General features: G+C 36.7%; 1 protein-coding gene and 1 long non-coding RNA gene across 2 annotated transcripts in view; one reads left to right on the forward strand and one right to left on the reverse strand.

The window, feature by feature from the left end:
- Positions 1–2,004, forward strand: part of LOC141512367 (uncharacterized) — a 27,748-nt gene extending 25,744 nt beyond the window's left edge. Inside the window, exons 3-4 of the long non-coding RNA XR_012475467.1 lie at positions 1,755–1,776; positions 1,906–2,004. This is a non-coding gene — a long non-coding RNA (uncharacterized LOC141512367). The remainder of the gene's footprint in view (positions 1–1,754; positions 1,777–1,905) is intronic.
- Positions 45–22,978, reverse strand: part of LEPR (leptin receptor) — a 136,263-nt gene continuing 113,329 nt past the window's right edge. The window contains exons 15-20 of the mRNA XM_074221246.1: positions 18,082–18,298; positions 16,903–17,085; positions 13,508–13,603; positions 12,336–12,441; positions 11,596–11,671; positions 45–6,339 (exon numbers count right to left, since the gene is read on the reverse strand). Coding sequence (XP_074077347.1) covers positions 5,512–6,339; positions 11,596–11,671; positions 12,336–12,441; positions 13,508–13,603; positions 16,903–17,085; positions 18,082–18,298 — 1,506 coding nt within the window. The 3' untranslated portion in view covers positions 45–5,511. The remainder of the gene's footprint in view (positions 6,340–11,595; positions 11,672–12,335; positions 12,442–13,507; positions 13,604–16,902; positions 17,086–18,081; positions 18,299–22,978) is intronic.

The raw sequence follows: 22,978 nt of genomic DNA on the forward strand, positions 1-22,978 counted from the left end.
CACATATGTAAAGCTTTACTAACCTTAAACTGTACAAATTCTCACTTTTATTATTACTATGGCTTTATCATTTTTCCTGATGTCATTGTCATTAATTGTAATTAAATATCATTAATACATTCCTTATCCCCCGACAGCACAGTGATTTTCCTGGGACTGGAGTTGATAATTGTACTATTTTTTTAATCTTTGTATCTTCAGCACTAAATACAAGTGTCTAATAAAAGTTTGTTGAATTAAATTTATTATTGAAGCTTCAGCAGTTAATGCTAAAACCATAGAACTCATGTTGGTTTCACATAGGGACAAGTATATTTTATCAGCTCTAGGCATTGAATTCCAGGATCAGGAAGTTGTCGTTTATTTGGGGGGAGGCTGAAGCTTTCTAAGTAAAGAAATAACAAGAGTTTAAAACTTTATGAATATAAAGTGTGTAGAAAATGGGCTAATTGGGTTCAGAAAGATCAGTTGGGAAGCCACCAACTTAGTCAATGAAAAGAGACTGAACCAAAGTAGATGTAATAGGAATGGAAAGAAAGAAGAAAATACAAAATCATTCATATAAAGCTAGAAGGGATCTTGGAGACCACAGAGTTCAGCCCTATCATTTCCCAGATGAGGAAACTGAGGCAGAGGCTAAGTCTTTGAGACAAAATTTGAATTCCATGCTTATTGACTCTAAGCCTGCCCCACTGTCACATCAAGTTGCCTATTGTAAAATATCAGCAAAGTTGAATTGCCAGAATATGACAACTAATGGAGTCATTTGTGCTCTTCTTGGTGTTCTCTTGGTTCCATTTGGAGAGCCTGTGTTCTCTGGTTTGTTTCTTGAACTTGGTCTCTATTACTTTGCCTTCATTTGGATGAGCAACAACCCTATGCCAGGGATGCAATCCATTCCTTCCTCAACTCTGCCTCTCACTTTCCTAAGCTTCCTTCAACTCTTAGCTCAAGTATCCCTCCATATGCCATCCCAAGCTTTCCTGATCCTCCAAGTGATTCATGCTTTCTCTGTACAAACTTCCTTCAATTGATCTGTCACCTCCCAACCAGCAGAATAAAAATAAGCCTCATGAAGGCATGACTTCTTTTCTTTCTGTGTGATATACAGCAAAAATAACAAATATTTGTGGGATATTGGACTTGACACATAGAAGTGGGCCTTATGCGCATATATGCCCTTGTTGGTCTTTCGACTGCATCTCTCCTGTTCCAGTTCATCCTTCATTTGACTGTTAATCTTATCTTTCTAAAACTCAGGTCTTACCTGGTCATCCCTTTATTCAATACATTTTAGTAGGTTCCCTATTACCTCTAAAATCTGATATGAAATACTCCAGGTACATCCTTCACTACCTAATAATCTCTTCCTATCTTTTCATTCCTCTTACACCTTATTTCCTTCCACATATTCTTTGACTTAATGACACTGATCTCCTTGTGATTATTGGAACAAGACACTCCATATCCTGACTTGGGGCTTCTTCTCCATCCATTCCCTATGCAAGAATTCTCTCCATCTTCAGTTCCATCTCCTGGATGCTTTGGTTTCCTTCAAGTCTTAACTAAAGTCTTATCTTATCAAGAAATAAAAGAATGTCCCTTGAAATCCTTTAATGTGTGTGCTTTTCCTGTATTGTTTACTTCCAATTTATCCTTTCTAGAGTTTGTTTGTATAAAGTTGCTTGCATATTAGTTCAGGCACCAGATCATGACCTCCTGATTTTTTCCCCTTTTCTTTATATCTTTCGCAGGTAGAACAGAACCTGTCACAAGGTATGTGTTTAATAAATGTTTGCTGACTTGTTACCATATCACTTACTTGAATTGAAACATAGCATCATCCCAGAGAAGGCCCTCTGGAATTTCCTTAACCCCTGAAGCACCCTCCTCTCCCATCATCAGGGCTTGTATCCAATGGCAAATCACCCCAGAGTGACTGAACATCTCAGAAGATTCCACCCAGCCTGGAAGAGATGGGGTACAAATGGTACTAGAGATGTTCTGGGGCTATCATAAAAAAAAGGACTCATGAATAAAGACTAAGTAAAAGAAGCTTGAGTCCCAGTGTTATAAAGTCAAGACCGCTGCTCACAGAAGCATCCAGCAACAAATTATTCCTGTTCCTCTGACCTCAAATTTCAGGAGAAAAAGGTCATGGCCTATTTATTCTTAATTATGCTTTCCTATATGTAGTATGTGTATTTATGTATGACAATATTACAGAATTTTGAGAATAGTGGAGATATCAGAGGACATCTAGTCTGTTCCATACCTGAACAAGCATCCCCTATGCAACATAACCATGGAGAACTCCTCTGGTTCAGGCCTCCAGTGAGGATAAACCCACCATAGAAAACCTAGAGCCTCCAGGGAACAGTGGAAATAACACTGAAACTGGAATTTGAACCCAGGGCTTCTGATTTCCAACAACAGTTTAGGTATCACAGAGAACACAAAGACTAACAGCATCTTGTAATTCTTTTTGTTGAATTTCCCCCTTTTATGCATTTGCAGAAATCATTTTATTGGATCAATGGGAGAGTTTTCCTTTGCTTTCTGTATGAAGGTAAGCATAGCATATTTCATTTGAATATGTGGTCCCCTGACTTTTGGGCCAAAGAGGGCCAATTCCTAATTTCTCGGCTGTTAACACATTCAGAGCTCAGAAATGTAGACACTTATTAAGATGAGTTTTGTTTACAGATTCTGACTAGATGTCTTTAAAAGCCAAACATAATTGAGTGATTCATCATTAAAAAGTTGTGGGAGAAATCACAAAATTTCCTGTTTCTTTCAGAATCTTAACTATATGTGTCTATTCTGAACATGTATTTTGAATTGAATGATGATCAGTTTTTAAACAAGGGACACATGCCTTTTGCTTGCCACAGAAAAGAGAAAGATGATAGCACAATATTTTCCTTGATGTGTTTTTCATTTGCCAGTATCATCAAACCACCCCACCCTGAGCATAAGATGCATTTTTGTGTGTTGTGGGTGGATTAATGCGGGAATGTTTAGAATCAATCTCTTGTAGATAGTGATAATAGTTGATCAAGTCTGGGAAATCCAACAGTTGCTCTGCTGTAATTGCAGATCATGGGTTTAAGACTAAGGAGGAGTTTGAGACGTGATCTTGTCTCACCCCCCAAATCTGTCAGATGCAGAACCTAAGGGAAAATAACTCGCCCAAGGTCACACAGGCAATTAGTAGCTGAGTAGGGATTCAAACCAAGGTCCTCTGAGAAGACTTTCCCTTCAATCTGCTGATATCCAAGCTTCAAATACTCAGCACCTAATACATTCAGTAAATGTTTGTTGTTTGGTTGATTAAATAGCATGATTGCTGAGCTCCAGGTGCCTGGTCATTACTTCTAGCTAAGAAATGGAACCTCACTCATACGTACTCTCCTACCTTTGCAAGTCCCTGCCTTGATTGCTCATGAGACAAAACTATGTCCATCTCCAGAATTCTCTTCCTCTTAAAGACAGTGACAGGATCAGAGGCAGGTGAAAAGTTTTCAAAGAGCCAGAAGGCTTCTGATTGAGAGGGTCTTAGTAATCAATCAACTGCTTTCTTCAAATGGGTCATTTTTTTGTCCAACTGGGTATGATTCTTTCTTAACAAATGCCATGCCACAGACTTTATTTTTTATATCATCAATTAATATGAGTCCTAAACTATGTCCATGAAATTCATGGTTTCTGTAGCATATTCAAATGGGCAATCAAGAAACATTTTTTGATGATGGAAAATAAGTTTGGGCTATTTATTGGTTATGTGACCTCAGAAAAAAAATCACTTCATCTCTCTGAGTCTCAGTTTCCTCTTCTGTAAAATATGGGGGATAGCTTTAGATGATCTCGCAAATGTCCATGCCCCATGGTTTGAAATCCTCTGACATGATTAAGTTTTTATTAGAATATAAAGGATCATTCCAGGAGCTGGAAAAGTCCTTAGAGATGGTTCACTTCAATTTCCACATTTTTAAGACTTGATCAAAGAGTCAAATTCAGAAGACAGATTCCTGATTCCCAGCCATTCTCTTTCTTGACTACATTCATGCTGTTAGATGAAAAAACTTAAGAGTTCAAGTTTTTGTGATAACCAATGCAGATTCAGCTCAAACCAAATTTTTCTGTGATCATAATTAAGCAATGTCTACAACTCTATGAAACATTATTCATTTCAAAATAGCAAGATGGGAACAATGCTGCATTGATTCCTTTGCCTCTTCATTCTGTAAGTAGGTTCATAAAACTATCAAGAGCTAGAAGGGCCTTCAGAGGTCTAGATCCAAATCTCTTATTCTGCATCAGAGAAAACAGGCCCAAGGAGGTTAAATGCCAAGTCTGTGGTTACACATCAAAAACATAATTTGGACATCCTACATCCTCAGACTCCAAAGCCTGTGCTTGCTTCCCTAGGTAGGATAAGGAAGGTCCAAAATACGGAAAGATTTTTGTGGAATGATTAAAAACTGTTTTCAATTACTGTCATTCTAATAAGGGACACCATTTTATTGTACTAGAACCTAAATGCCACACATTCCTGAATAATGTAGCATATAAGCACATCCCACGCTGTTATAATTCACAAAGAGAGTTTCAAGGATTGAATTTGATAGCTATTAGCACAGGTACTATAAGTAAAGAAGGTGATGAACACTTCCCACAAAAAAAAAAAATCCTTGAACCTGTTTCCATGAGGAGCAAAGTTTACAGGGCTGCTGGCTTCATGGTTGTGCACTGCATCATGATAATACTTGTAATGTAGTATAACTTTATAAGATTTCTTTTTTCTCCTTGTTATTTTAAGAAAAATTCATAAAATTGTGTATTTAGAGAAGTAAGGGAGCTCAGAAGTCTTCCAGTCCAACCTCATGTACAGATGAGGAAACTGAAGACCAAAGATATTAAATGACTTGCTGGAGATCTCATAGATTGTTAGGATCATTGGCAGGAGTTGAGCTCAGGTCTTCTAATTCCAAAGTCCTCTTTCAATTCTAATGTGTTTTTAATGAGTTGCAAACATTTTCTTTTTTCTTCCTCTTCTGAAAAGACCTCGGGAATTTTTTACATTTTTATCATTAAATCTGGGAACACGACAATCTCCAGTGTCTAAGTTGTAGGTGATCCAAAAAAGCAATGGAGGGTATGGATGTGAATATGTTGCAGAATCTCTCTGCAGGCAAGAAGGCACATAAAAGAATTCATGCAGGGAATGCATGTTTAAAAACTGAGATGGACCAATCATGTGGTGAGAACAAGGAAAGAAGGCTACATTGGTGGCATTAGGATGGAAACAGATCAAGAGGATGCCTCTAGCATGTGGAAGAGATCCTCTAGAGAGGCCACAATCTCACAGGATGACAAAGAGTAGAGTGAATTGGTCTCCACATAGATCAACATCATCTCCACAGTGATGAGGCCACTAATCTGGTGAAGTCAACATTTTTAAAGAAACCATTAATACAACAAGCAGTATAGGATCAAGAATAATGAATGTTACACGGTTAAGTCACACATCATGTTTTCTGTTATCTTCTGAGTTTTAGCAGAACAGGTCTGAAACTGTGGCATGTAAGAAACAAATGTCTTCCTAACAGAGGTCCCCAAGTTGAGGTTTGTTTCTACAAAGGAAGGTAAGCCTGAGCAACTGTCCTGAAGGACTCCTATATCTGTGAATAAGCTGTGGGTCGGGAGAGGACACATCACTCCTGAAGTTTCAGTCAAAAAAATGTCATTTTCCTTTTTTGTTGTTGAAGTGATCCCCAAATAATAAACAGGTCTCTGGGTGCTGTTCTCTTCAGGGAAGTTTTTGTCTTGATCTGAGAGTTCAGAAGAATCATCTGAGAATGAGAAATGGGAGGGTCTTATGCTTGGATGTTGATCTGATAATATCAAAATGGCCTGGGTCTCTATCTCCCATGAGCTATTGGAGAAAGACCCTTTTAACAGGGAATTTTTTATCGATAGACATCTACCAAAGGAGTTGTTCAGAGTCTTCTGCTGGTTATCTAATATACTTGCCTTTGAGTTATTCATAAGTATAGCATATTTCACAGATTGTTTGCTCTGCTCACAGACTGTCCCACAGCCACCACTCTTGGCAAGATCGATCCTGGTGATCAGGTCACCAGGACAAGCAGAATCCTCCTTGGGCTCTGGATCACCGACGGAGACTCCAAGAACCGGAAGCATATTCTTCTCCTCTTCACTTTTCCATGCTCTTTCCACAGTGAGATCTTCTGAAACTGGCTCAGGCTCCAGAAGAAAAGGCCCAAATGCAGCAGCTCTTGTACACTTGATAAAAAGGTGCTCAAAAGATTCAGGCTAAAAGAAAAGACACATTTTTTATGGTCATCAGTGATTTTTGGAAATGTTTTGTTCACTAAATCCTCCTTTAGTAGTGAGGTGGAACAAACCAGAAATATAGAACATGAAAATGGTTTTTGTTGTGCAGAGTCACCCAGGATTTATTAGAGGATATAGGATGAACCCCCAGATTAAGGGTGTGAAGCAGAAAAACTAACAATGTTCCAAAATAACCTAAAACCAGTACAGATTAACAAAAGAAAACATCAATTTCACAAGAAAGAAGGAAAACCAAATGATAAAGAAAAAATACGCAATCTGTTCAATGCGATATCACTAACTTGATCTTGGCCCAGCACCTAGCATAGTAGTTCAGACATAAAAGAAATGTCCTGCATTAGATTGGGTTGGGTTGGGTTGAAGCAGGTTGGCTTCTATGGTGTTGTACATTAGATTGGGTTGGGTTGGGTTGAAGCAGGTTGGCTTCTATGGTGTTGTACATTAGATTGGGTTGGGTTGATCTGGACTGGGCTAGCTGGAGTTGGATAAGCCAACAGAATGTCCAAATAGGAAATTTTCAAGGTTTTCAGGGAAGATGATTTTGTTGAGATAGAAAAACATAGATGTATAAAGAAACAATCACTGACTTTCTTATGAAAAAAATTGTTTACAAATATATCCAAGGTGGCATGTGGAATGAAGACAAATAAAACACAAGACATCAAGCACAACAAATGGATTTTGTTTATCACAGCAAATCAAATGGATGTTACATCACAACAGAAATCCTGCTAAAAGTATGGAACATCAGTCAGAAATCTGTATAAAAGGCTCACTTTGTTGGCCACTGAGAATTGTTTCAAAAGTGCAAACTAAGAAGCATTATGGATACATCACATAAAAAGAAATTAAAAACAAGTTGCTAACATGACCTAGAAAATACATACAATGTCATTATGACACATTATAGCAATGGAAATGGCAATTTTCTTATTTATTCTTCCCTGTGAATTTACATTCAGCTGTCTGATTGAATGACCCATAGAGGAATGACTTAAAATGATATCAAATACATCTATACATATGCATGTATGTGTATATATGTAAATATTAAAATCTTTAAATCAAAGAAATCACTACTTTAAAATAGAGAATATATAAATATAATGAGTATACTGAGTAGAGAGCCTGCTTATAGAGATATAATTAAAGTAAGCTAAGCACATCCCTAGGAACATTTTTTTCCTATCACCCTACAAGCATGACATAGTCAGAGAGAAATTCATCATCAAACTTGTCATCTTCCTGGCAGACATTTGTTGTGACATTTTGTGAGATATTCAGGGCCTTCATTTGCTCACAGGGCTGTTTGGTCAGGTTTTTTTTTCCCTAAGATTTCTGCTTTTGTGCAGAAAATTTTCTTAATGTTAACATGTAGATAGGTATTATGACCCTACAATGACTGGAGTGTTCATCCCCATTCGTATTCAAGTGGTATTTGTATTCTATTCTTGCAAAGAAATAATTGATTCCTGAAGGAAACCCATAAGTTGCTCGCTGATGCCTGTCACTATAGAAAATATCGAGAACATCTCTATTTTATGCCTTTTCAAAATTTTTGAACTACTAATTAATTGGTCAGACCCAGTAGTTTCCAATAGCCTGTGAATATATATAATATATATATATATATATATATATAAAGATTATTCACTTTAAAATTTGTATAATCTTTAGTTTTTTACATAAAACAATGGAATGTAAGCTTTTGACACCAGGCACTATTTTGTTTTTGAAATTGTATCCCCAGTGACTGAGTCAATGCCTGGAACAAAGTAGGAGCTTAGTAATTGGTTAATGAACTTAGTCATCTTTATTAGTAGAATACATACATTTATTTGAGCACCAAGCATTTAGGCATTGGTTTGATTTGGCCATTTTAGACCATTTCAATAAATAGACCTGACCTGTGGCATTTTAAAATAGTTGTAGTTCATTTTCCCTGGTTAATTTCTACATTTGTTTCTCTACTGGGTCTCTTGGGTTCATTGGGTTCTGGGAACTAATGGGAAAAAAGGCCTTTAAGGCCATATGATCAACTTTTTTAATTCATAGATAAAGAAACTGAGGTCCAGAGAGATGGTGCAAACTCATATAGCTGTTAAGTGACAAGAGGCAGAATTTGAACCCAGGTCCTATGGGTCCAATTCAACCCCCTGTCTACTCCACTACTTTGGTGGATGAGTTAAACATCTCCAGGAAGTCTACTGGTAGGAAATTAAAGAAGCCACCTTTAGCAAGGAGGCTCATTTTTTGTCTTTATACTCCAGGGTCTAACCTAGTGCTTAATATGCAGTAGGTAGTTAATAAATGCTTGTAAAATTAGGAAGATTTAAATTACAAAAGAGAAACTTGAATTCATAGGGATTTTTTTTTGCTTGATTGGGAGTAATTGTATGTGTGCATGTCCATGGGTTGTTATTCCAGTGATTATTTTAATTTACTAAATAGAAATTTTGATTAAAAAAGGCTACCTTTCATCTTGGATGGTCTAACGTACAATACCTCACTTGTACTTCTATTCACTTTATCTGAATGGCAAAAGTACAGACTCACAATATCTGCTACAGAATCAATGATGATTGATAAGACTGATTTGTTCCCTCAAGGGATAGGGGAGGAAATAGGGTTGTGAAGATTTAAGGTGTAGTACAATACATAAAAACTAAGCCTGAAATAAAAATTACACTTAGCTTGGATGAGACTAGCTTGTGCCACATAGACATTTTGGTCTTAACTGGAATTTTAAGTAGCATTTATTAAGTTTCTACTAATTACTGAGCACTGTGTGAGGTTCCAGGGATTCAAAGACAAAAATAAACAGTGCCTGCCCTCAAGGGACTTACATTCTGTTGACTATTTACTATCTATTGACTTCACTGGAGTCAACTCTAATCTCTATTTCACTCTGAACCCAAAATTACATATTCAGTAAGTATATTAGAAATTGCAGTTCCCAGAATAACCTTGTAAGACAGAACCCAAGGTCAACTTGGATTTGTTTAAAAGAATCTGCTTTAGGGACAGCTAGGTGGCTCAGTGGATAGAGCACTGGCCTGGGAGTCAGAAGGACCTGAGCTCAAATTTGACCTCAGATGCTTAATAATGACCTAGCTGTGTGACCTTGGGCAACTCACTCACCCCCATTGCCTTGCAAAAGCTAAAAAAAAAAAGAGTTGATAAAAAAACTACTTTAAAATGGACCAATTTTCTTGGTGAGATGAAGATAAGGGTTCTCTGGGAACAGAGGAAAATATATTTTCTTGCTATAGTTCAGAGGCTCCTGCAAAACTGCTTCAAGAGCAACTGAAATTTCTAGTTATCCCTGGTAATTGAGAGTACACAGACATGTCTTGAATACTTAAGAGATATTTGACAAAAACACTGACACATGATGCCTTTCAAATGGAGACAGACAGTCAAATAAGAATTCTATGTAGTTACACCTCACTAGCGGAGAATACCTTCCTTCATGTCAAGAAGACCCAACAAAACTCTGGTCTGATTTTATACTTCCAGCTTAATTTGTAACCCCCATATGCTTACAGGATCATTTAATTTTGAACTATGCAACAGGCATGATTTTGTTAAAGATAGAACTGCTCCCCTTCTTCTGAGTGTCAATAACAAACATTTTCTAGCAGCTCTTTAAAATAAGGATGGGAAACTGGCCCAATGAGTTCAGCTGGTAGTGAGCAAGATTAGACTTCAAAGAACGTCCAGTCTCTGATAAAATAAAAAAATGAAAAGAAAAAATTCATTCAGATTAGAAATGAAAAGGCTGAAGCTTTCAAATATTTCTCCTGATTATCAGATATTGCTTCTGGGCTATGTCTTCTAGTAGGATTCCAGTAGGGTCCAGGGACTCTTTATATAAAAAGGAAAAATATGTTGAGATGGAGGTGAGAAGCTCCCATTATTTAAATGGACCCCTTAGCTCAACTAAGGGCAAAAATGGCCTAAACACTTTGTACTCTGATGAAATCTGCCTAATAAAATGGACATGCCAAGTGGGAAAAATGGTAAAGGATAGAAAGCAGTAAACGGAAAAAGGGAAAGGAGAAAATAGACGATAAAGCAGTAGCAAAAAAAAAGTGATTGCATGAATTTGTAAACGGCTAAGCATTATATACATACATATATATGCATATATATATATATATATATATATGTAAAAATCTGGTACTGAAAGTAGAAATAGTACCTGCCCTCAAGTAGCTTGTAATCTAATAGTGAAATAAAACATTAGAGAAATAAATGAAAAGACTTAAAGCTATTGTGAAGAAAGTGAGAAGGCAGGTAGGGTTAAGAAGTCTTTAATTCCTAAATGGATTTTGCACATTGGATTTTCTTTTAAGAAGCATACAAATAACTATTATTAAAACCATAGACCATTCACATTACCTATAAGTACTCTAATTTCTGTCGCCTCTAATCTTATTTCTTTCATTATTCCTCCCATATTCCAGTTAATAGCATTAAATAGGAAAATATACACTCCCCAACAGTAGGGAGTGATGCTTGTTCAGTCTCTGCTTACTGGCAGGCATGGTAACTGGCACATGGGAAGCCTGGACTCAGCAGCTTCCCAGACTGAACTGATGCTACTCATTCTTCCTTCCAGTATAACGAGACAACTAGCCTGTTCCCAAAAGTGAGACTTGGAAAATTTGAGCCAGAAGGGCAAACTAGTCCCACTCATTTTATAGATAGGAATTTGGGGCTTCAAAAGAAGCTTGCCCAGTGTCACATTACTTGTAAAGTAGCTGAAGTGGGATTTGAATTCAGATCTTCCTGGTTCTCTCTCTCTCTCTCTCTCTCTCTCTCTCTCTCTCTCTCTCTCTCTCTCTCTCTCTCTCTCTCTCTCTCTCTCTCTCTCTCCCTCCCTCCCTCCCTCCCTCCCTTCCTCCCTCCCTCCCTCCCCTTCAATTTCCATAGTTGGAATTCTGTGGGATTCTCCATGAGCAAATGTTTGATCCTCTTCCCATCTCTATGACATGGAGTTGAGATATCTTGCCAGATATCATCAGCTAAAAATACCTAGAGAATCTAGTTTCTTGCCTACTTAAAACTCCTATTTCTGAAAACCCCTTTAAGCTCATCCTGGATTAGGGAAAAATTCAAACAAAAGGAGAAACTTAAAGACTAGAGAATGAATAAAAATTGAATCAAGCAAGAATATTTTTGCTTTGTAATTAAGACTGAAAAAGAGACCTTATGAAAGTTTACTCCTTGTGCCCAGGAACAATTCTTGGGGTTTGGAACATCTTCCCAAAATAGTTTCTTCATTCTGAAAGGGAGATTTAAAAGTACATTTTTCTGTTCTTCTCACAGAAATACATGGAAAACAAAAACAACCAAAGCATTAAGTAAAATATTAGGCCCCCTGCCCTGATCTTGGGGCAAAAAAATCACCATCTGAAATTGTATATTCATTTTTTGGGTAACTACTGGGGCAAGACCTAGTTACTTTTCCAGGTCAATGGATCCTGGCTATAGTAAATGAAGAACATGCAAATCTCATAAAGGTCCAAAAGGGGAGTTTTAAAATAATTCCACTTGAAACATTATTCTGTTAAGGTCTATCAGCCCCACCTATTCCATGACATGGAACGATGTTTTCAAATGCCACTTACACCTGTTTTCCAGAGATACTGGTTTCAGCCTGGGTTTGTAATATGCAGGATGCTCTACGGGGTCCTAGCCATCCATTAAATGGAGGAATGAGAGCTTGGGAACTCTGGAGAGAAATCAAATCTGCTTGGCTGTCAGACCAACCATGGAGCCCATGTGGTTGCAATAAGCAATGCTAGCCTTTGCTTGTAAATACACTCATTTGATAGACTAACCGCATTTACCTCTCATGGATTTTCTGAGGCCCAAATGAAATGATGTGCCATTCTAAGCTGCTCCATAAAATAGGGTGAGTATATTGCCCACATATGGTGCCATACCTTTGATGAGATATAAACAAGGTTCCAAGCAATAAGACTGAAGAGAAAATAATTATGGGGATGATGACATAGAGACCTGGATCATTTTCCTGCTTCATGGCGTCTTCTGAAAAAAATCCAATTCACACAATTCAGAACTGTGATTGTCTGTAATTGTAATTGTCTGTAATCATAGTCATGATTGCCTGTACCAAAAAGGCAGGAGCCATTGGTTGTCACATTTTAGTCTAGGGTCATTACAACTTTCAAAATGTGAATGCCAAATGAGTAAAAAAATAAAATTCTGTTACTTATAACACCAATAAGTAAGTGTTAACTAGTGAAAAACGTTTCTTTGCACTTCACCCGAATTTTCCAAAATGACTAGAAACTCCCTAAGGGCAGGAACAAATTTTCTCACTTCTTTTTGCTATCCTCAGTAGCTTCTGTCACAGTAGGTACCTAATAAATGCATGCTCATTTAGAGATTAATTAAAGACTATCTTCTGCTATTTTCCTTTATATTCTAAGTGATGGTACATGGTAAGCATTTAATAAATGCTTGACGATTAACTGGTCTCTAAGGTTCAGAATGACTGCAAATGGCAGAAGAAGGGAAGGATGTACAACAACTGCAAAGGCAGTGCTGTCAGGCTAAATGCTTCCCTGGGCTAAACTTTCGGATTCTTCCTTATTTTTGTTACCATTCAACCTGAGCTAGGATTGAAAGTCACTTTCTATGATGTACCAGGAACAGAGAGTGCCACTCCTTTCTTGGCCACTACAGTGGATCTAGAAAGAGGCCACATAATGTGCCCAATCAGTACCTAGAACCTGTATCTGGGTGAAAAATATTACTTATTTCTCCTCTTCAAGAAAAAAAAGAGTCACACTTAAGAGCAGTCAAGAAATCAAGTTTAAATGCTGTCTTAGAAACTTATTAGGTACATGATCAAGAGAACATGACTTAGGATGTTGGGAGCTCTAGTCTCAAATGGAAAACGGGCAAAGTAATAGAACTTACCCTACAAGGTTATTAAGAGAACTGGATGAAGTAACACAAATAAACACCTTTGTAAATATTAAAGTTATATATAAGAGCTATCATCATCATCATCATCAACAGCATCATCAACATCATCTCATTGTTTTTTCTTTTTTAAATAGGTAAGAGTAAAAAATACAGATTTTACCTCTGGTGAACGTACTAGTCATCATAGGCTTCCCTACTCCTTCTAGAAACACTGGATAAAGGCTGAACTGGTATTTCTCAATAGGAATGAAATGGTCTAGAAAGAAAACAGAACTTTGAGATTCATTTCTGTTAAACTAATCAAGGAACTTGTATAACTGAACATTCCTATAAGGCGTAGCATTCCTAATTGTTTCAAAGGGCTCCATCTCCAGCTCTTTGAACATAATCCTGGAGTTCTGATTGCAATAATAGCAGAAAGGTTCTCTTGGGCATTATGGCAAGTCACTTTAAAATGGCAGAAAATAAAAAATCACTGATGCTTAGATTTGGAATGGGTTTTTTTTTGTTTTTTTTTGGGGGGGGGGGGGGAGGGTTTGCTTAGAGATATATGACAGAGTCCAAAGTTCTGGGCTTTCATTTCAAGCCAAATAAATGATTTTCCAGTCTTTTCTCCATGCAACCTGTATCATGTTAAGATCAAGTTACTCTTTCTTGGATGAGTGAACTAAGAATGTTTAGCCCAGAGACGAATCATGAGTAGGACATTGTGACTTTCTTCAAGCATTTGAGAGGATATCACCCTGAGGAGGAATTCTGCTTGGTCCTAGAGGTAAGAAGTAAGTTGGATTACAGTCTATATACTATATATTCATATAAGGAAGAATGTCCTAACAATTGGAACTATCCCCAAAATAGAAGGGAATATTTCCAGAGCAGCAAGTCATGGAAGATTTGTTCACACAAAGACTGACCCACTCGTAGCATATTGAAGTCTTGGAGTCCACGCTTCGGTTAACTAGAGGGTTACTTCTCCTACAAAGGGTAAGGTTAACTAGGGAATCTGGTTAACAAGTTTTTAAGTATTAGTATGAATTTGTGACCTGATCAGTGGAAGTACTCTCTCCAATAACTCAAGTCATAAGTCATGGTTGCCTATGCTGTCTTAGCAATGTCAGTTCACCTAGCTGTCAAAGGGATTAATATAACATCTGGGTGCCTCATACACACATTCTATGGGCATTTGATAAGTAACTATTAGCTATGATTTTCTTTTGAAAAATAACAACCTGATTGGGCAAAAAATAGATAAATTCTGTTTTATATTTGTTTGAAAAAAATCCTATTGTCATTAGAGAGTAATGGGCAAAATGCAAGATTTAGAATCAAAGGTAAGTTCAAATTTAGCCTTAGACTTTTATTTTTTTATTTTAAAAAGGTTTTGTTTATTTTCAGTTTCACAATTTTTGCCCCAATCTTGCTTCCCTCCCCCACCCCCACCCCACAGAAGGCAGTTTGTTAGTCTTTACATCATTCCCATAGTATGCATTGATCTAAGTTGAATGTGGTGAGAGAGAAATCACATTCTTAAGGAAGAAACATACAGTATGAGATACAGCAGAATTACATAATCAGACTGGCCAGAAAGGACAATGATCAATGTTGGAAGGGATGTGGGAAATCTGGAACACTAATACACTGTTGGTGGAGCTGTGAACTCATCCAACCTTTATGGAGAGAAATTTGTAATTATACCCAAAAGGCATACCCTTTGATGCAGCAATACCACTACTGGGTCTATACCCTGAAGATATTATGAAAAAGGGTAAAAATATCACCTATACAAAAATGTACATAGCAGCTCTATTTGTGGTGGCAAAGAAATGGAAACTGAGGGAATGTCCATCAATTGGGGAATGGCTTAACAAACTGTGGTATATGTATATGATGGAACACTATTGTTCTATTAGAAACCAGGAGGAATGGGAATTCAGGGAAGCCTGGAGGGATTTGCATGAACTGATGCTGAGTGAGATGAGAGAACCAGAAGAACATTGTACACCCTACATGGGTGTACATGGGGGTGATGACCAACCTTAATGGACTTGTTCATACCAACAGGGCAACAATCAGACACAATTGTGGGATATCTGCGATGGAGAATACCATCTGTATCCTGAGAAATAATTGTGGAGTTTGAATAAAGACCAAAGACTTTCTATGTACCTTTAATTTAATTTTTAAAAATTGTTTTATTATGTAATTCAGCCTTAGACTTTTATGAGCTTTTTTGAGTTCTCTAACCTGTCTTAATTCCCTCATCAATAAAAATAAGAATAACACCTCTCTCCCAGAGTTGTTCTAAAGATCAAATAAGATGATTATAAAGTGTTTTACAAACCTTAAAAAACATTGTAAATGTTATCTATTGTTTATAATTATAGATGCATTTTTTGATTCTTCAAATACTGCTCCATTGACTGCTTATCTGTGAATACTCAACAATATATTCAGATAGTTTTAAAATTCACTATGTTACAGTTAGGATCATAAAAGCCCCTGCCTACTCATGCTGCTGTGAGGATCAAATGAGATCATAATTGCAAAGTGCTTAGTCCAGTGTCTGTTATATAGCAAGGGCTTGGAAACTTTATCATCATCATCATCATCATCATCATCATCATCATCATCATCATCATCATCATTATCATTTTACCATCATTTCCTAAGTCAGCTTATTCAGTATCCTGGTTGGTCATAGATTCATACATATATGTAGGTATTGATGAATATTTATACATGAGCAAACATACAAGCATACTGGTTTATGGTTTGCAAAGACTTTACATATACTATTTCATCTGACAATCCCCTCTTGAGCTAGGGATTATTATCCCCATTTTACAAAAATGGAAACTGAGACAGATCTCATTTAACTTTCCATGGGTCATCTAGCTCAAAAGTTTTCTGAGGATAGATCAGAATTCAGATCTTGCTCATTTGAGACTAGCATTCGATTTGTCTGCCTTTGGGCATTAATTTTCCTATCTGTAAGGTAGATCACCACTAAGATCCCTCTTAGCTTCAAATCTGTGATCTCATAACCTTGATAGCAAACTTGATATAAATAAGTAAAATCCTATAAAATCTAGTCTCTGAATGACTATATCTTAATTAGGATTTGGACCTGTGTGACCATATGAACTCAGAATGAAAAACTTAGTTATGGCATCTATATGTGGATGTAATGCACAAAATATAAATATGCATAATATATAATCATACACACATATGTGAATATGTAAAAATAACATATGGAGTCCCAAAAGCCTTTGGTAGAGTTTAAAGCTAAAGTTTTAAGAGACATTCTTGCATATGATATGATTTCAAAGAATCACCACATTTTTAAGTTGAGAAGATTCTCGGTGCCCTTATCTTCCAATCTCTGTACCCCAAAATAATCCTGCTGGAGAAAAAATCCACCAAGTGATTTCCTTGAAGCTCTCCAATGAATAAGAATATATGTGTGTGTGTATTTATGAGATATTTCTCCATTATTACTGGCAATAATTACATTCACATTCCTATAGGACTTTAAACATATTTCAAACTTACCCTGGATATAATGTTTCTTAACATTCGAAGATACTTTAATCCATTTAATTCCATTTTCTTCATCAAAGTTTTTCCATTCAATAACAAAATACATTAGAGTATATTCTGTAGGTATTACCACCCAGGAAAGAAACACACAGCTGCTATTTATTGCATGAGCACTGAGGGACTGTACACTATTTACTAGAAGGGAAAGAAAGAATGAAAAGAATTTTATATATTATATATATATATATATATATATATATGTCTTTGTAATAATACAAATGAGAGCAAGAAGGAGCAAAGTTCTAACTAAAAATACTATACATGTTTTATATAGTTTGTTACATATAACTTTGGAACAAAAATAAGAGCTATCAAACTGTGCAGAATAGAATCTTGTTTTGAGATTTTTACCTGAAAACTTCTATTTATCAGAGATCCAGGAATAGATTTCTTGGCCCACAGAGAATGTGATACCATGCTTTAAAGGGAATGGGCTTGGGGACCACAATCCACAATGATTCAAAGACTGCATACTTGAGAATACTAATCAATACTGTGGCCAAGTGGGACTTTGGATGACTGAGGGTAAAATGGGTCTCCTGCCTCTCAGAAGGGAGCTGATACAGGTACTGGCTGGAATGAGAAATAAATTTTAACATTTGCTTGGCTATAGTGTGTGTGTGTGTGTGTGTGTGTGTGTGTGTGTGTGTGTGTGAGAGAGAGAGAGAGAGAGAGAGAGAGAGAGAGAGAGAGAGAGAGAGAGAAGAGAGAGAGAGAGAGAGAGAGTTCTATTAGCAGCTAGGTTTTGGAGGTAGAGTAGGGCTCACAAGGCAATTTTGGAGACAGAATAAAGTTCACAATATCTCTGCAGAGCAAGAGGAGCCTTTAGTCTAAAACTAAAGACAGGCATCCCCCTAAGGAGCAAAATTAGATAGATAAATAGACAGTCAGACAGATAGATAGATATGTAGAGATATGGGTGTATATATATTAGTTTACCTTAAAACTATTCTAGCTCAAAACTGCACTAAGACTTTTTGGATGTCCTATATCCAAAGATAGGAACTGGTTCTATGATTAAGTTATTGGGATTAATTATTAGGAAGTGTGGATGATGTTTAATATAGCGTTTCAATAAAATATCTTAAAAGGAGAAGAAAAGAATGTATTGTACCAAGCTAGCACTCTTACCTGTGCTCATCTGCCATGAGAAAGTTAGATTAAAATTCATCACGGAAGGGCCAATTGAGTTTACGGCAACTACAGTCACTGTATGTGCTAGTTCAGTCCATGGAAAAGTGACTTTAGTGTCATTTCCTATTTCTTCTGACCAAGTCCTGTTGTTAACAGTGTAATGGTTCACCATATATCTTCTCACACTGCACAGTGAGTAGTTTTTCCCCAAAGGCTGTTGGAAACATCAATTTGTATAAAAACCACATTTCAGTGAGTAACAGAAGTAAACATACCAAAAGAATACCACATTGCCCCTACATTTATAGTGTTAGTTTTGTTCTTAGACTTTGCCAAGAAAACCCTGTGATTTGGATATGCTAAAGTCTACAGGGTCATGAAAAGTCGACATAAAGTCGAATAAGGACAGACTCTTAAATCTCCATATCTTGCTGTCATCTCTTTCTTAAGCTCACATCCCAGTACTTCATCTGATTTCTAAACATCATCACCCAAGTGTCCCACAGGTATCTCGAATTCAACAAGTCCAAGATAGAATTTATCTTTCTCTCTTTGATATACCCACCCGCTTAACTTCCCTATTTTTATTTTGGTTACCACAATCCTTCCATCATTCCGATTCCCAACCACAGAAACATCCTTCAACTCTTCCATCTTCCTTCTCCTTCCCATATCTAAATCAATTATCAATGTTTATCTATTCTACTCCACAAAAATCCTTCATATCTATTTCTTTCTCTTCATTCATATGGCCACTACCTTTATCACTTCTTTTGAGAACAATTACAAGAACCCCAATTTATCTTTCTGCTTCCAGTTCCTGTCCTCTCCACCAGGTCCTTTCACAACTTCCAAAATAGTTTTCCTAAAACACTGGCCTGACCATATGATTTCTCTGCACCAACATCTTCAGTGATTCTCTATTGTTTCTTCAATAAAACAAAAATTCCTCTCTGGCATTTAAATCCTTTTTTACAAAATTATGTCATCACCTTTCCAGATTTCCCCCCACATTATTCCACCATGGGTATTATGTTTTAGTTAAAATTGTGTAGATGCTATACTCCATATGTGATATTTCTGTTTTCTCACCTCTGCACCCTTGCACAGGCCATTCCCCCTGTTGAGAATTCCCTACTGTCTCTTAAAATCCCTAATTTCTTTCAAAGCTGACTCACACAAGACTTGTTCAGATCCTTTCATTAGTACTCTTAGTCCATATTGTGTTATATACATACATTATATATATGTATGTATACAGTGTGTGATTATTTATTAATTTGGGTACAAGTTGCAAGCTCCTTGAAGGGTCCCATTATTTCATCCTTTCCTTCTCTTGCTGTTTCCAGAACCCACTAGATTTCCTGACTCTTAGTATTTGCTTAATAAATGCTTCTAGAATTAATGTTCAAGGTTACCTAGAGGACAGCCAGGATAGTAAAAGTTCTCAAAAATCACTCCATATGGAAATGAGAATGTTTAGCCAAGAGAAGGCTCGGAGAGGAACATGAGGATCATCTTTAAAGTATCTGAAAGGCCCTATTTGGAGAAGGCATTAGACTGGCTCTACCTAGTTGTAAAGGAAAGAACTAGAAGCAATAAATGGAAGTTTTAGGTTAAATAAAATGAAAAGCTTGTTAGTGATTAGAGTTGTCCAAAAGTGCAATGAATTTCCCCTGAAAAGAGGTCTCCAGCAGAGATTGGGTGATGATTCTCATCTTTGTTGTATGGAAATAATTTGGTTTTGTTGTTATTTCTCACATTGCTATATTGTAGAGGGGACAATCATTCAGGTACTGGCTGGACCAAGTCTCGACGATCCCTGTCAACTTTAAGAAATTGTGATTTCCCTTTTCTCAAGCTTAGTACTTACAGTTGACCCATCTCATTTGGATGTATTGCCTACATAATAAATTAATTATACTTAGATATTACAACTCAGACAAGGGAAACAAGCCAATTCTGGCAAAACATAGATTGGTTTCATGGTTCAAAAGCTCTATAGAACCCTGTCCAATTGCTGGCAGTGGGGCCAGAATAATAATGCTCCAAGGGACCGCAAGAGGACATGGATTGACCCTCACCATCCATAACTAATACAATGCATCCTTGTAAGACAGAATCATTGTATTATAATCTGGAACAGTCAAAGGAAAATAACAGAAAAGCAGCCTGTGCATCATCAGCCAAGGGGACCTTTGGCCTTTCCATCATCACTCACAAAATATCCTTTTAGTTTTTGAAAACTTAAAAACTAAAAAAGAGATACATTTCAAACATGACTTCCTGAGTTCATTAAGGAACATTGGTTTTTTGCGGTTTTTCTTTCCTTGCTACATACACTGAGTATGACCTTTAACCCACGTAATTATGCAAAGATTCTGCTTTTATGTAGAAATGTAAAATGGCCTTTAAGTGGGGGGGTGGAATGGAAAATAACAGCTATAATCAATGCTTCAGTTCAGATCCCTTAGCTTTTCCCCTAGGGGAAATGGAAAAAAAATTATTTGCATCTTCTTCCACTGCCATCAGTTGTTAAGAGGGAGAGGTTCATAGGTATTCCTATAGGCACTACTCGAGCAATTTATTCCTAAACCCCAGAGTCTCTATGAGAAAAACAAAATTTCCAAACTATTTCAAAAACTAGTCATTGAGAACTTCTGTGCCCGAATATTTCCTAATTCTGTCATGATTCTCAGAACTTGATGCTTTATAGTAACCCCCAAATAATGGCTAGTCATGGACCTCTTAGTATCCACCATCTGTAGGGAAGAAAAATAACGGCGGTTTATACCTACTAGCTTGGCAAAAATCTATGTGCCTTCAGGGATCTTTAAAAATGATTTTTTAAAAGTTTAATTGATATTTTCTGGTTTTTTATATACCTTAGGGATTTTATAATATTCATTCCACTACAGCCAATGCCTCATCACCTTGTAGAAGCTTCCATAGCAACAAAGAGAAAAAGAAAGGAAAGGGGGAAAGGGAGGGGAAGGGAGGGGAGGGGGAAAGGGAAGGAGCATTAATTAAGTAAATACTATGTGCTAGACACTATGCTAATTTCTTTATAAAGATTATCCCATTTGATCACAACAAAAATACCATTAACTGAAACAACCTAATGTTGTGCTCAAGAGATAGACCCTCACTACAAAGAGAAGGGAAGCATTTGTCAGCATCCATCTTTTCATTAACCAGTCAATCAATACACTTTTATTATGTGCACTGTTGTATTCACCCTAGGGATATAGAGAAAGTAAAAAGCAACAAACCACAATCCTTGCCCTCAATATAAATAAGTAACTACTTACTAAATCCATATATAGCAAATAGAAGATAACCTTGGAGCAGTTCTCAAACTGGAGTCTAGAAACTTCTTTAAAAATATTTAATAACTATATAAAAAACTGGTTTCCTTTCTATTTCGATGTATTTTATTTTATGAAACTAAAGAAGATTATTGTGATTTCACAAGACTTCCCTAGGTGGCCTAACAAGGAAAAAAGGTTAAGAAAACCTAATCTAAATCACCAAGATTAGTTGTCATGTTTGATCCAAATTCAGGGTAAATATCAGTTCTTACAGATAAAAAGTCCTATGTTTAAATGGAGAGCAAAGCAGAAAGCTGTCAAAGATGGATTGGTGGAAGGTCCTTCACTCAACACTCTCTGCCCAAATGCTTCAGGGAGCCATGGAGGTAAGTCTGGGTGCTTAATGAGTTTATTAATGGCATGTAAGGTCCAGTAGGGCTGTGGAATACCAGGGACAGGTTTAGAGGCTAAGTTCAGAGAGATTCATCATCAAGTTTACTGGATCATGAATATAGAAGGGACTTTGGTAGCCATCTGGTCATTTTACTAATGAAGAAAGAGAGGCAGACTAGCTTTTCTCAGTTTACACATAAGATCAGAGATCTAAAACAAAAGAAACCACAGAAGTTTGAATTTATAGATGATGAAATCAAGACACAGAGAGCTAAAATGATTATTTCAAGGGAATAAGTAACAAAATCAGGATCTGTATCCAGTGCTCATGACATCAAGGTCAGCACCAATGCAAATTAACTTTATGGTGATTTATTTGGGGCATTCATAAACTTTGCAAGTCATATTTTAAGTTCAAGAGAAGCTGCAATCAAGGGCAGCTAGGGGTGGCCCTAGAATCAGAAGAACCTGGAGCTCAAATCCAGCCTCAGACACTTAATAATTACCCAGCTGTGTGATGTTGGGCAAGTCAGTTAACCCCATTGCCTTGCAAAAAAAGAGAGAGACTGAAATCTTTGTCATGGAAAGACTATCTCTATACCCATGAAGTTATCAATCTTTGATATTTTGAAATATTAACCAATGGGATATATTACATAAAACAAGAAATGTTTGTTTTTTCCCCATTCATCCATTCATTCATAAGCAAAATGGGAACAAATGAACCCTTACAATGTTTGGCTTGTATATATGACCTAATTAATGTCTAGACAGAAATGCTCATCTAAGCTTGAGCTATAAATTCAAGTGGATCCATGAGAATCACTACATAGACTGGAGAAAAACTCTGATTTTTCATATTGTAACCATTAGTCTCCAATCAAATTCTCAACTCTCCATTGAGAAACACAACATGACTTTGAAATTCTACTCAATTGAATTCTCCTGAAGTATTGGACACTGCCTCATCATGGCTGGAATTTGAAGGCTTCAATCCTGGTCTATAGCCAGTGACTCTCCCTGTTTTCCATAGCTCAGAAAAAATACTGCCCTTGAGACATCAAGTTGAAAGTAAGTGAAGGTCCAGAATAAATAGAACCATTATTTAGGAACCAACGGGAGAACAGAAAAATAAACACTTTCATTTTTTTTTAGGTTTTTGCAAGGCAAAATGTGAAACAACAGCTCAT

The sequence above is a fragment of the Macrotis lagotis genome, chromosome 2 (genome assembly GCF_037893015.1).
Source record: "Macrotis lagotis isolate mMagLag1 chromosome 2, bilby.v1.9.chrom.fasta, whole genome shotgun sequence".
In the NCBI taxonomy this organism is placed as follows: Eukaryota; Metazoa; Chordata; class Mammalia; order Peramelemorphia; family Peramelidae; genus Macrotis; species Macrotis lagotis.